Genomic DNA, 13,685 nt, shown 5'->3' with positions numbered 1-13,685 from the left:
AGGAGGAGTTTAGATGTACTTTTAGGATGTTGCTTCTGGTTTAGAGGTTAAGTGTGATCATAAGAAATAAGTTAGAAGCTCAATGCAAGAGTGGTTGGAAAAGTTGGCCTTTATCAAAATGGATATGAAGCTTTTTGCAAAACCTTCCAAATATGGCATCAAGACTTGGTCAATGGCTCAATCCCTTGTGTAATTCATCAAAGGTTTGTGTAATCTTCTGATTAAGGTGAGATTTAGAAGCAAGATAGCCTATAAAGTGAGATCTTGTAGCTTTGTCTCAAGGTTACATGATGAATTTGTCATGAAAATGACCCAAAATTCAGATTTGGAGAGCCAACTTCAACTCTTCGAAACTCCTAGCTCAAATATGATAATTTTATGCTCTTGGACTTTTTGGAAATCTAAGACCATGCTCTACAACTTTCGTGTTGGGAGTTTTCCTTGAATCAATGTGTATCATTCTGAAAAGTGATGATCAAGTAAGCCACTTTTTGAAGGAAGATTTGGTTGAAATTTTTTCTAAGTGTTTTAATTTTATGGTACCAACTTCATGACTTCATAGCTTGAAATCCTTGCATTTTTTGGGAATCAATCATCAAGGAAAAAGTTGAGTTATGAAGCAAGACCTTTAATATGATTATTGAAGCAAAGAAAATGGTGGCCTGGATCACAAGTTATGGCCTTGGAAAGATGGGTACTTGAACATGTATTTTTTCATAACTTAGAAACATTTACAAAACCAAATCTTGCCCTTTTTGCAAGTAACCTTAAATTTCTTGTTTACTCTTGATCAAATGCATCCATAAACCATATTTTAATGATCCTTGAGTTGAGAAGTCCATGGTTGACCAAAAATGTCAAAAGTCAAACTTTGACTTTGCCTTAGTTGACTTTGTATCAGATGAATCCAATTCTTGCAATCTTTAATGAATGCGATCTCTTAGGAATATTGGATGACGTGAATGAATCACTTATGATGTATTTGAAGTATTTGAACCATACTTCAAGCTTTGGGATCATACCTTGGCAAAAAAGTCAACCAGTTGACTTTGGGTCAAAACCCTAACTGAGGGTATCTAATGAACTTTGGCCTTGATAAATTTGAGATGGAATGATCTTGAAATTGATTCTTATTGATGGAAGTAACTTGATTACTTGGGAAGGATGAGGAGTTTGAAATGTTAAAACTCATGTCAAGTCTTGATTGATCAATTTTTGAAAGCTTTTGGTGCAAAACCCTAGCTTAAGACAAACAAAGTAGAAAATCTTTTTGTATTTTCAATAGGTTAGTAGTGCAAAGATGCTAGATGTCATGAAAATGATACAAATGATGGTGGAATCTTAGGGTTGAAAATTAGGGTATGACAGATGCCCCTATTTAAGTTTCTTCAATCTGGAGATATGAATATTGGAATTTTCATCTTGACGTGATTGAAGAGATTTAAATACAAACATACACAGTTTTTGGCCCTAAGAGGCCACCAAATGCTTATGGTATGATATGCATGCAAGACTCAGGAATTCTATGAGGAACAATGTCACATGGGAGTAATATTAGTTGATAAAACACATAGGGGTAAAGGAACACCACTCTGGGGACAAACAAAAGGAAATTCCACCGATGAAAAGATTACAACTTCAGTTTGCAAATTCCAATGGATTCGGGCTCCCTGGGGAATATATCATTCCAAATGATCATGACTTCAACTGAAGAAACATCTTCGCAACAGGTTTCTCAAAGGTAGAGATGACAATCTGTTCAAATAACGTTCTAGCTTTCACAACAGGTTTCTCAAAGGTAGAGATGACCGCCTGTTCAAATAACGAGTCAAAATAAAAGTACGCTTCACTAAGGAAATATCTTCGCAATAGGTTTCTCAAAGGTAGAGATGACCGCATGTTCAAATAACGAGTCAAAATATGCTTACATGATCAAAACATGAGTCAACTTCTTCTTTACTTAAGTATTCCACTTAGAAAAGGCAAAATAAACTTTTCCGTGATTCGGGTCATAAACCAGCGAACGAGCCTTGGTTTCTTCTTTAACCAAGTCTTTCTCTCGGAAAGGATTAATGAACAAGCTCCTAAAAAGGTGACCACTTATTGGGGAAATAGAAGTAACTTCACCGGGTATCTTCGAAGGATGTAGGTTAGTAAATCTTATAAAAAAACTGGAATTCTCAAATAAAGAGAAAATCGCAGTAAGGATCTTCAACAGACTTCCAGCGTGATTTACTGGGGAAAGTACCATTGGTTGTGACTAACACCTCACTGGTGATATAAGTCCTTGTAAAGGAATACCTCATTGGGGATATAAAGTCATGTGATAAAAGAAAGGTACTTGTAGTAGTCTTCAACAAACTTCTCTGGAGAAATTTTCTTGGGAGATGGCCATTTGTTGGAAATAATGTTTGATATGTTGATAACTTCATTAGGGATAAACAAACTTCTCAAAAAGAGGCTACCATTTGTTATCCAAAATGGGAGTCAATAAGCTTCTCGAGAAAAGATAGCTACTTATTGGGGATCAGAGATCATGAAACAGGCTTCTCAAATAAAGAGACAACTACCTGTTGGAAGTCTTCATCAAACTTCTCCGGAGAGAAAACCATCTGATGGAAGAAAACTTCTATATTGATAATTCCTTCGAGATAGACAAGCTTCTCAAAATAGATAACCACTTGTGTTCACACTAGTCAAAAGGATATGTCTTCACTGGAGATAATGAAAAATGTTTCTCCTGGGGAGACAGTGCAAAATAAATGCACTCTCGGTCTAGGTTTGACAACCTAGAGAGATTCACCATTAAATTGCAAATATTTGGATCACTCCGGGAACAACTTGAGAGGAAAAAAAATCAAGAAATACTCTACCAATGGGGAATGAATCTCAATTGGGATTTTTATCCTATCCAAAGGTGGAAAAGGACAACTAAAGCAACCATCTTCCACGAGGAATGAACTCAGTGGGGAATTAGAAAGGATGTAAACTCTCTGCTTAAGGTTGACGACTCCTATGGGGAAGGAAATATAACACCCAAGGATAAACATATTCCAAGAAATTAAGGTAAGTGTCATCAAGGAATGCAAAATGGATGTGAATTTGGTTATTCATGATATATATGCATGTATGCACGTTATGTTTATGTTGACAAAAATAGACAAAACAGACACGTTGGGGAGATAATATGTTTCATAGCTCAACATGAGCTTGGCTAATCTCGTTAAGGTGGAAAACATCACTTGAGATGAGTCAAAGGTCATCAAAGGAAAAAGTCTCATCACGAGGTCCAATTCTCTCTAGGGAGAGGAAGATGCTTCGTCTGGGGATGAAATATGAACCTTTGATGGAGCAAAGATCTTGCTGCTGGGTTCAAATTTCTCTGGAGAAGAAGACTTCACTCAGGAGAAAAAAATGTAGACTCTACCAATGGCGTGTCTAGATTGGTCAGGAAAACCTTCAAAATGATTCTTTCGGGGATAATGAAGATCGCTTGAAAAAATCTTGATTGTTTATTTTAAAGCTTGATAGAAAATCCAGGCTTAACACTTTGCTGGGGAACATTGAGTTCCAACATCCAACTCGCCGCTTGGGGATTTAACTATGAACGTTCTTTTTTGCATTCACAAATCAAAACAAAATTTTATTTTGAATTTTATTTTTTCAAATATTCGTTTCAAGAATTTTTATCAAAATAAAAATGATATTTTTCTGGAGCAAAAACAAAATAAGGGTTGCCAATAAATGGATAAGTCTCGAATTTTATTGATAGAATAGTGATCCACAAATGGCGTGATCCCATGGATATTTACAAAGTTAGAAAAATGGTAATATGGGAAAAGGATACATTAAATACAATGAAACTATTCTCCCTAACAAATTTGAATTCCAGATGTATTTGGGCTTCTGATAAAAGCCAGTTGAGAGCTTTGACAGGCAGGCATTGCTTCAAGTGATCCAATCTGATCTGATGCAGTTACTTGCCATAATCCTTTGTTTTGCCTAGATTGCCTTTTCAAGTTTTCAATCTACCAGGATAACCATTTTCTGTTTATGTCTCTAATTTTTGTCTGGACCGCCCTTTTGGGTTTTCAGTCCACCGAGACGCTCATTTTTGCCTAAGCTGCCTTTTTGGGTTTTCGACTTGGCGAGCTATTCTTTTATTTTTCTAGGCGAAGTATTTCTTGATTGCGTCAGTATTCACAGGACGTGGGAGCTCCTCACCATCCATATTTATAAGAATCAAGGCTCCCCCAGAGAAGGCTTTCTTGACAACATATGGGCCATCATAATTAGGAGTTCACTTGCCCCTAGAATTAGATATGAAAGATTGAATCTTTTTAAGCACAAGGTCACCTTCTCTGAATACACGAGGTCGGACCTTCTTGTCGAATGCTTTCTTCATTCTCTGCTGATAAAACTGACCATGGCATAAAGCTGTCATCCTCTTTTCTTCAATCAAATTCAGTTGGTCATACCTGCTTTGACACCAATCAGCTTCGGATAACTTAGCTTCCATCAAGACATGCATTGACGAGATCTCTACTTCTATTGGGAGCACTTCTTCCATGCCATAGACAAGAGAAAAGGGGGTTGCCCCTGTTGAAGTGCGGACAGACGTACGATATCCATGCAAAGCAAAAGGGAGCATCTCATGCCAGTCCTTATAAGTCACTACCATTTTCTGAATGATCTTCTTGATGTTCTTGTTGGCATCTTCAACAACACCGTTCATCTTAGGTCTGTAGGGAGAGGAATTATGATGTTCAATCTTGAACTCTTCACACATTTCCTTCATCATTTTATTGTTCAGGTTTGAACCATTATCAGTGATGATTCTACTTGGCACACCATAACAACAAATAAGTTGATTCTTGATAAATCTAACTACCGCCTGCTTGGTCACATTTGCGTATGAGGCCGCTTCAACCCACTTTGTGAAATAATCAATAGCCACCAGAATGAAACGATGTCCGTTGGAAGCTTTGGGCTCAATCATACCAATCATATTGATGCCCCACATAGAGATAGGCCATGGAGAAGAGAGAACGTTGAGCAGAGTCGGAGGTACATGTATCTTGTCAGCATAAATCTGGCATTTGTGACACTTCTTCACATACTTGCAATAGTCAGCTTCCATTGTTAGCCAATAGTAACCCACTATTAACATTTTTTATCCATTGCATGTCCGTTGGAGTGATTACCAAAGGAACCTTCATGAACTTCTTGCATCAACATGTCTGCTTCATGTCTATCCACGCATCTGAGCAGAACCATGTCAAAGTTTCTCTTGTATAGTACGTCTTCATTCAGAAAGAAGTTATTAGCCAGTCTTCTCAAGGTCTTCTGATCTTTGTTTGATGCCCCGGATGGGTATTCTTGACTTTGGAGATAACATTTGATGTCGTGGTACCATGGCTTGTCATTAGAGACTTCTTCCATTGCAAATACATGAGCAGGTCTATCAAGACGCATAACATCGATCTTAGGCACATCATTCCAACGATTCACAATGATCATGGAAACCAAAGTTGCCAAGGCATATGCCATCTGATTTTCCTCACGAGGGATGTGATGAAATTCAATATTGTTGAAGAAAGTAGATAACCTCTTTGCATAGTCTTTGTATGGGATTAGGCCGGGTTGACGAGTTTCCCATTTTCCTTTAATTTGATTGACAACTAGAGCTGAGTCTCCATAAACATCGAGATTTTTTATTCTAAGATCAATGGCTTCTTCTATACCCATGATGCATGCTTCGTAATCCGCCATGTTGTTCGTGAACTTGAATGTTAATCTTGCAGTAAAAGGGATATGTGAGCCATGAGGAGTGATGATTATTACCCCAATACCATTACCATAAGCATTAACCGCTCCATCAAATATTAAACCCCATTGAGAATCTGGCTCTGACCCTTCATTTGGAAGTGGTTCATTGCAATCTTTGGCTTTTAAGTACATCACATCTTCATCTGGAAATTCAAAATTTATAGACTCATAATCGTCGATTGGCTGATGAGTTAAATGATCGGCCAAGACACTTCCTTTGATAGCTTTCAGGGTGTGATACTCAATGCATATTTGGACAAGAGCATCTGGCAACGAGCAATTCTTCCGGTCAATGCAGGTTTTTCAAAGATATACTTAATCGGATCCGTCTTGGATATCAACCAAGTTGTGTGATTCATCATATATTGACGGAGACGCTTGGCAGCCCAAGCCAGAGCACAATAAGTTTTCTCTAGCATGGAATATCGGGACTCGCATTCAGTGAATTTCTTGCTCAAATAATAGATGGCATACTCTTTTCTTCCTGTTTCATCCTGTTGACCCAAGACACAGCCCATAGATTCTTCTAGTACAGTCAGATACATAATCAATGGTTTTCCCTCAACTGGATGGGACAAGATAGGAGGTTCTAGCAAATACTCTTTGATACTGTCGAAGGCTTTTTGACAATCATCCGTCCAAACACAACCCTGATCCTTTCGGAGGAGCTTAAAAATGGGAGCACAAGTAGCAGTCATATGAGATATGAACCTCGAAATGTAGTTCAAACGTCCAAGGAATCCCCTCACCTGCTTTTCTGTTTGAGGTGCTGGCATTTCCTGAATGGCTTTAACCTTGTTGGGATCAACTTCAATACCCTTTTGACTGACGATGAAGCCTAAAAGCTTTCTTGAACGAACCCCAGAGGTGCATTTCTTTGGGTTCAAGCGGAGTTTGTATTTTCTCAAACGCTGAAATAGTTTCTCAGTCTTTGATTTTGCTATCATATCATCTACATAGACTTCAATCTCTTTATGCATCATGTCATGAAAAAGAGTAGTCATAGCTCGTTGATAGGTGGCACCAGCATTCTTCAAGCCGAAAGGCATTACTTTGTAGCAAAATGTGCCCCAAGGTGTAATAAAAGTTGTTTTTTCCATATCTTCGGGCGCCATTTTTATTTGATTGTAGCCGGAAAATCCATCCATGAAAGAGAAAACCTTGAACTTGGCGGTGCTGTCGACCGACGTGCCAATGTGTGGCAGAGGAAAGTCATCCTTATGATTGGCTTTATTTAGATCTCTATAGTCAACGCACATGCGGACCTTTCCGTCCTTCTTGGGAACTGGCACAATGTTGGCCAACCACTATGGATATTCTGATGTGACAAGGAAACCTACATCAATCTGCTTTTGCACTTCCTCTTTGATTTTGATCGCCATGTCCGACCGAGTTCTTCTTAACTTTTGCTTGATCGGTGGATACTCTGGCCTCAACGGTGAACGATGCTCCACAATATTGGTGTCCAACCCTAGCATGTCTTGGTATGACCAAGCAAAAACATCAGTATATTCTCGGAGCAGCTCTATCATCCTCTCTTTGACCTCTGGCGCGAGCAACACTCCAACTTTAACTTCTTTTCTATCCTCTTCAGACCTCAAGTCGATTACTTCCATTGGCTCTTTGAATGGCTGAATGGTCTTTTCTTCATTTTCGAGCAGTCTAGAGATTTCATCTGGAATGTTTTCCTCTTCTTCTTCTTCCGCTTCGTACACAGGGAATTCAAAGTTGCAAGAGGGCATAGGGTCATTGGTTTTAATGGATATGTCAAGAATTAATCTGCACATGTGATTTTATGCTTGTTTTAGAAACAAATAAAAGTGTGAAGTCATGTGCAGCTATCTGGAAGTGTTTATTTGTTATTTATTTATTTATTTTTATATTACCATTTTTCCAGAAAAAATAGCAAAACAATAAAAACAACAATATGGAAATAAAATAACATTTTCATTGATTTAATTCTTGACACATAAGCCTAAACATTGTTACTTTCGCCTTAGGCATAACGAAAGGATTTTTTTTTGAAAAAAAAAACAGACAACAAAATATAACTTTGAAATGTGAACAACAACAGGAACATCAACAGAGGTCCAGTTTTGGCGAATTACTCTGTGAGCTATGAAGCCGGTCGGAACATCTTTAGGATTGTCTTCCACAATGGCATTGACTTCAGCTGCTTCGTCTTCTGACCCTGGGATGTATTCAAGTTCTCTATGATGAGGAAAGTAGAAAGGCACATATGCATCTTCTTCCTCAAGATCATATTCAAGATCGTCGCAATAGGGTTCCCATGCTGAATCATCATCCTCAATGACGACACTAACTTCTGGCAAAGTGGGATTGATGAACCCTCAAATATGGAAAGTTTCTTTGATTGAACAAACAAATCTACTTCCTTCTGCAATCTTCTTGGAAGTAGGAGAAAAGCCTAAACCCTCTCGGTGTTTGTTTTTTGGGAGATCCAAAATTGTTCCCCAACCATTGGTTATACCATCATTTACTAGTCGTTGTGCATCCTTGAATGAAGAGATGGATACCCCTCTTTTGACATCTTTGTCAATCAAAGAAAGGGCTCGAAATTGAGTTCCAACAGCCTCTTCAAGTTCAAGATAAGAGAAAGATGATAAGTGACTCACAACTAGTGTTTTCTCCCCACAGACTGTCACTAGCTTCCTGTTCTTCAAAAATTTAAGTTTCTGATGCAGAGTGGAAGTGACTGCCCCAACTTCATGGATCCAAGGCCGACCCAATAAACAGCTAAACGCAACTTCTATTTCCATCACCTGGAATGTTATCTAAAAAGTATGAGGTCCGATGGTCATAGGTAGGTTAACTTCCCCAATGACTGCTTTTCTGGAACCATCAAAAGCTTTGACAATAATCCCGCTACTCCTCGTAGGAGCACCTTGAAAAGAAAGTCTGGAAAGTGTCGACTTTGGCATGACATTGAGAGACGAGCCTGTATCCACTAACACACTTGACAAAGAGTCATTCATACAGTTGATTGAGATATTTAGTGCCATGTTATGATTTCTTCCTTCTTCGGGAAGCTCTTCATTACTAAAACTCAAGTTGTTACAGGCCGTGATGTTAACGACGATACCATCAAATTGTCCGACCGTCACATCATGGTCTACATAAGCTTGTTCTAAGACTTTCTGCAAAGCTTCACGGTGAGCCTCAGAGTTCATCAACAAAGATAACACAGATATCTTAGAAGGTGTATGCAGTAATTATTCCACCATATTGTATTCACTTTTCCTGATGAGATTCAACACCTCATCATCATCACTTTTCGGATTCATGTTATCAGATTGGCCAACTGGTTCAAAAGGTACCTTAACATGAGCCTTCTTTCCTGCTGCGACATCCTAGGCCCTTTTTGCAAATATACGCCCACTCCTTGTGACTCTGCTTACATCAGCGACGTTAACAATGGAGGGTAGAGGAACATCCTTTCCATTCTCAGTCATTGTAGCATTGTACTTGTAAGGAACAACTTTATCAGATTGGTAGGGAACTGGGCCTGGTAAGTTAATGACCAGAGGAGTCACAGAAGTCTTCCGACTATCATAAGTAATCTGTATAGGCTCAAAGTCGTTGAATTGAGGAACTATGACATTCACTTTGTTGTCACTATTGACCATATTGACTTGATTATAATCTCTGTCATGGTAGGCTTCAATGTAACCTTGGTCCATTTGATCTTGGAGATCCGTTACAATAGTTAGGCATCCTTGAGAGTTCCTAAAACAAACCCTACAAGAGGCATAGTTATGTGGAGGCACAAAACCATTCTTGATATATATGGCGTGTTTCTTTACTAAGTTCTCTCCCAATAATCGTACATCATAGATCCGGAAACTTCCCGGGCAACCATATACCATGTTAACTGAGGTTGAACCATGTTGTGGTAGAGGATTAACTTGAACATTGTGGTTTACGTCCTTAAATGAAAGGATACCACTCTTGATGAGCCTTTATACATCTGACTTTAGACCAAAACAGTTTTCAATGCTATGTCCTTGTGCCCCTTGATGGTAAGCACAAAATTGATCTGCCTTGTCCCAATAAGGAAGGTCCTTTGGCACAGGTGGTGGAGACCTTGTCTGAACATGATGTTTAGCTAGCAGTGCAGGAAACAGTTATGCATAGGACATTGGGATAAGATCAAATTGTGGCCTTTTTTTAATAAAGTTTTGATTGCTGAATTGAGAGCGAGTCTGTTGTGGAGGTTGTTGATGTTGTTGATTTGGTGGTTGTTGAACATGTTGTTGTTGCTGATGTTGTTGAGGATAATGTTGTTGATGTTGATGCGAGAACTGCGGCTGATAAATTGGCGCTACCATTGATTGACTAATGATTGGTGAAATGGTTGCAACATGTTGATACTTTCTTCTTTGTCTGTCATATGAAACAACACTAACATCTAATTCTTTCTTTTTGGAGAAATTATTAGCGAATTTCTTAACATGACTAGAAGCGTCGGCTTCCTTAGTTAAACGTCCCTCTCTGACTACTTCCTCAAGTCGCATTCCCATGTTTACCATCTCGGTGAAATCACTGGGTGCAATGGCGATCATGCGGTCATAGTAGAATGAACTCAGAGTTTTCCAAAAGATTTTAGTCATCTCTTTCTCTTCAAGTGGAGGGAAAATTTGTGCAGCAATTTCACGCCACCTTTGAGCATATTCCTTGAAACTCTTTTTGTCTTTCTAAGGCATGGCCCGGAGTTGATCTTTGTCTGGAGCCATATCTATATTATATTTGTATTGACTATAAGTTTAAGAAGTGCCTTAGGGGGGGGTGAATGAGGCACTTAGAGTATTTTCCGGATTTTTGACGGTTTATGACTTTTACTTTCTTGAGTTGCTTATGCGATGAAAAATGGTAAAGTGCGGAAAGTAAAGAACACCATGATGTATAGTGGCTCCCCTCACAGATTGAAAGTACTCCACTCCCCTTTTAACACAAAAGAGAATTTCACTATAATGTTAGATTCCTAGGCAAGACACCTTAAGGTCTTTCTATCTAATTCTAACACACCAAGAACAATCCTCTTGGATTTACAATGTTTAAAGTCCAATCGAGACTCAATTTCTCACAAATGGACCTCTTGTATCCACACACCGGATAACAAGGATAACACCTTACAAACTTATTCTTAACAATCCTAAAAATAAGTTGTAATCAAAGAATATAATTCTGAATGTTTATAGAAGATGAAAGTAGTTGGAATTTGAAGTATATCAATTAATCAATTGATCTTCTCATTTGTAATACTCAATTCTCACAATAATTATACAAGTGTTCTTTGTATGAAATAAAACTATGATGCTGAAAATGAAAGTTTATGCAAGGTTTCACTCTTAAGAAAATTTGGATGAACACTTAGAAAGTTTGAGAGAATGTGTGTAAATGATTTGAAATTTTGCAAGGAGGTGGTTTTGAAATCTGAAAAATGATGTTTATATAATGTCTAAAACACCTCCTCAAATGAGTGCAATCATCCAAAGGTTCCCATGGTTCATGGTAAAGAAAATAGAAAAGTTTCCATGAAGAGATGCATATATTTTTGCCTCTGGATCAGTGGTAATCGATTACCTTAAATTGGGTAATCGGTTACTTGCATTCAATGTTTAAAAATATTTGAAATTTTCTCAGAGTAATCGGTTACCCCAAAGAGGATAATCGATTACTTGGTTCCAACGTTCAAAAAATATTTGAAAATAACACAGAGTAATCGGTTATCATAAAGTGGATAATCGGTTACTCTGTCACAACTTTGAAAAATAGTTAAAAGAGTGAAATGTTTTATGCATAAAAATACTTTCAATGATTATGGCATGAATGAAACATGATTTGAACACTTGTATAACTATCTAGAGTTCAAGTGTTACCTTATCCATTTGAAAGACGATTCTTCATGCGTTTCATCAAGACTTGATCATAGGTTGGAAACTTCATTCACGGGCTTGAATCTTGATCAATCTTTTTGTTAATCAGTCTTTAGATTTGTAGTGAAGTTTGTCGTCATCAAAACATCTGAGAAGTCATGTCTTCACAATCTCCCCCTTTTTGATGATGAGAACCCAAAATAATGAAAGTTTGTTCCAATCGTGTTTCTCTAGCAAAAGCTCCCCCTTAAACGATGTCCCCCCCTTAATTTATGAATTAAGGAGTCTTTTGAAATCTGCATATTTGTTAGAGAGAAACAAACAACAAGGAAATAACATAGTAGCAATTTCTTCTCCCCCTTTGTCATTAACAAAAAGGGTGAAAAAGAAAAATAAGTAACAAGCATGCAAACAATATATACTAAGTACCACATAACACACAAGATAATGCAAACATAACATAAATTAACAGTTTTAATATAGTCTGAAAATAAAACTAGAATTGTACTAAAAAACATAAGCTAGTGAAAAACAAAAAATGACCAAACTTAATCACTTTCTGACATGTCGTCTCCTTCATCCTCTTCACCTTCTTCATCATTTTCCTCGGCATCTTCTTCATCAGGGATAGGTTGACGGTTCAAGGAAAGGAAGAGTTTTCTAAGAGATTTGATAATGAATATAGTTAGGGTTTTGGAAAGGAAGATGGAGGGTTTTGGAAGAGTGAGATGAATGTGAAGTTTGGAGAGAGAGTACCAATGTTTGAAGTGATTAACTTTAAATTGAAAAGACAAGAAATAAGCACTTAACACAAACAATGCAATAACTCACGTGTATTTTAAAAATAAAAAAAATTCTGGAAAGAACAGTTGTAATCGATTACTCAAAAGAGGGTAATCGGTTACACAGAATGAAAACGCGTGAGAAAACTAAAAATGTGCAGGGTAACCGATTATCCGGTAGGGAGTAATCGGTTACACAGAATGAAAATTTGTGATTCAGGCAAAAACATACAGGGTAACTGATTATCCAATAAGGAGTAATCGGTTACACAGAATGAAAATTCGTGAGTAAGGCAAAAATATACAGGGTAATCGATTACCCATTATGGAGTAATCGGTTACACAGAATGAAAATTTGTAAAGAGGGCAAAAATATGAAGGGTATTCGATTACCCATTAAGGAGTAATCGGTTACACAGATGCAAAAAGCTCATATACAAATTTTCAAAGAGAAATTTCACCACAATAAGAAAGCTTAAGAACTTGTGTACCTTGGCCTCATGTATAGTGAATAATTGTGAGATAGTTATATGTCACCTTCATCCAAAATGCTAAGTTCTCTTCGAATCTTATAGAATGGTTCTTTTGCTAGTGGTTTTGTGAAAATATCCGCCAGTTGATTGTGAGTATCGACAAAGGTAACTTCGACATCGCCTTTAAGCACATGATCACGAAGGAAGTGGTGTCGAATGTCTATGTGTTTGGTCCTTGAGTGCATGACCGGATTCTTTGTGATGTTAATCGCACTTGTGTTGTCGCATCAGAGTGGTATGTGATCAGTCACCATTTATAGTAAGTTTTCATTACTGATTCGATGCAAAACAAAGACATTTGATACACTGTGCAAGCATTTAAGGTACAATTCGATTAGTTTTACTTCTGTTATTTTATTTAAGCATTTTTAATCTTTGTTATGTTTTACTTTGTTTATCTTGATTTTATGCGTGGGATAGCTGTGTTTTTGTCCGACAGATCCAAGTAGAAGAACCGGAGAACTCAGAACACGACAGTGCGAGAGACCGGCACGCAAAAGATCAGAAAACCCCGGTACAGGAGGCCTGACACGGCCACCCGTGTCACCTGACACGGGCCGTGTCAGGGCAATGGAAGCAGAAGAAGGAAAACAGTAGCCTGACACGGGCCGTGTCAGGCAGAAGCCCCCCGTGTTAGGCTTGCC

General features: G+C 37.9%; 1 protein-coding gene across 1 annotated transcript; it reads right to left on the bottom strand.

Annotated features, from left to right (window-relative positions):
- Positions 1-1,695: 1,695 nt before the first annotated feature.
- On the bottom strand, positions 1,696-6,605 carry LOC127136577 (uncharacterized). Its single transcript, XM_051063118.1, has 3 exons — positions 6,200-6,605; positions 5,452-6,095; positions 1,696-1,812 (listed from the first exon to the last, which is right to left on the bottom strand). Exons 1-3 carry the CDS (start codon positions 6,603-6,605, stop codon positions 1,696-1,698), a joined length of 1,167 nt encoding a protein of 388 aa, XP_050919075.1.
- Between the last annotated feature and the right edge of the window lie 7,080 nt (positions 6,606-13,685).

The sequence above is a fragment of the Lathyrus oleraceus genome, chromosome 4 (genome assembly GCF_024323335.1).
Source record: "Lathyrus oleraceus cultivar Zhongwan6 chromosome 4, CAAS_Psat_ZW6_1.0, whole genome shotgun sequence".
In the NCBI taxonomy this organism is placed as follows: domain Eukaryota; kingdom Viridiplantae; phylum Streptophyta; class Magnoliopsida; order Fabales; family Fabaceae; genus Lathyrus; species Lathyrus oleraceus.
This window is presented reverse-complemented; position numbering and strand designations above follow the sequence as displayed.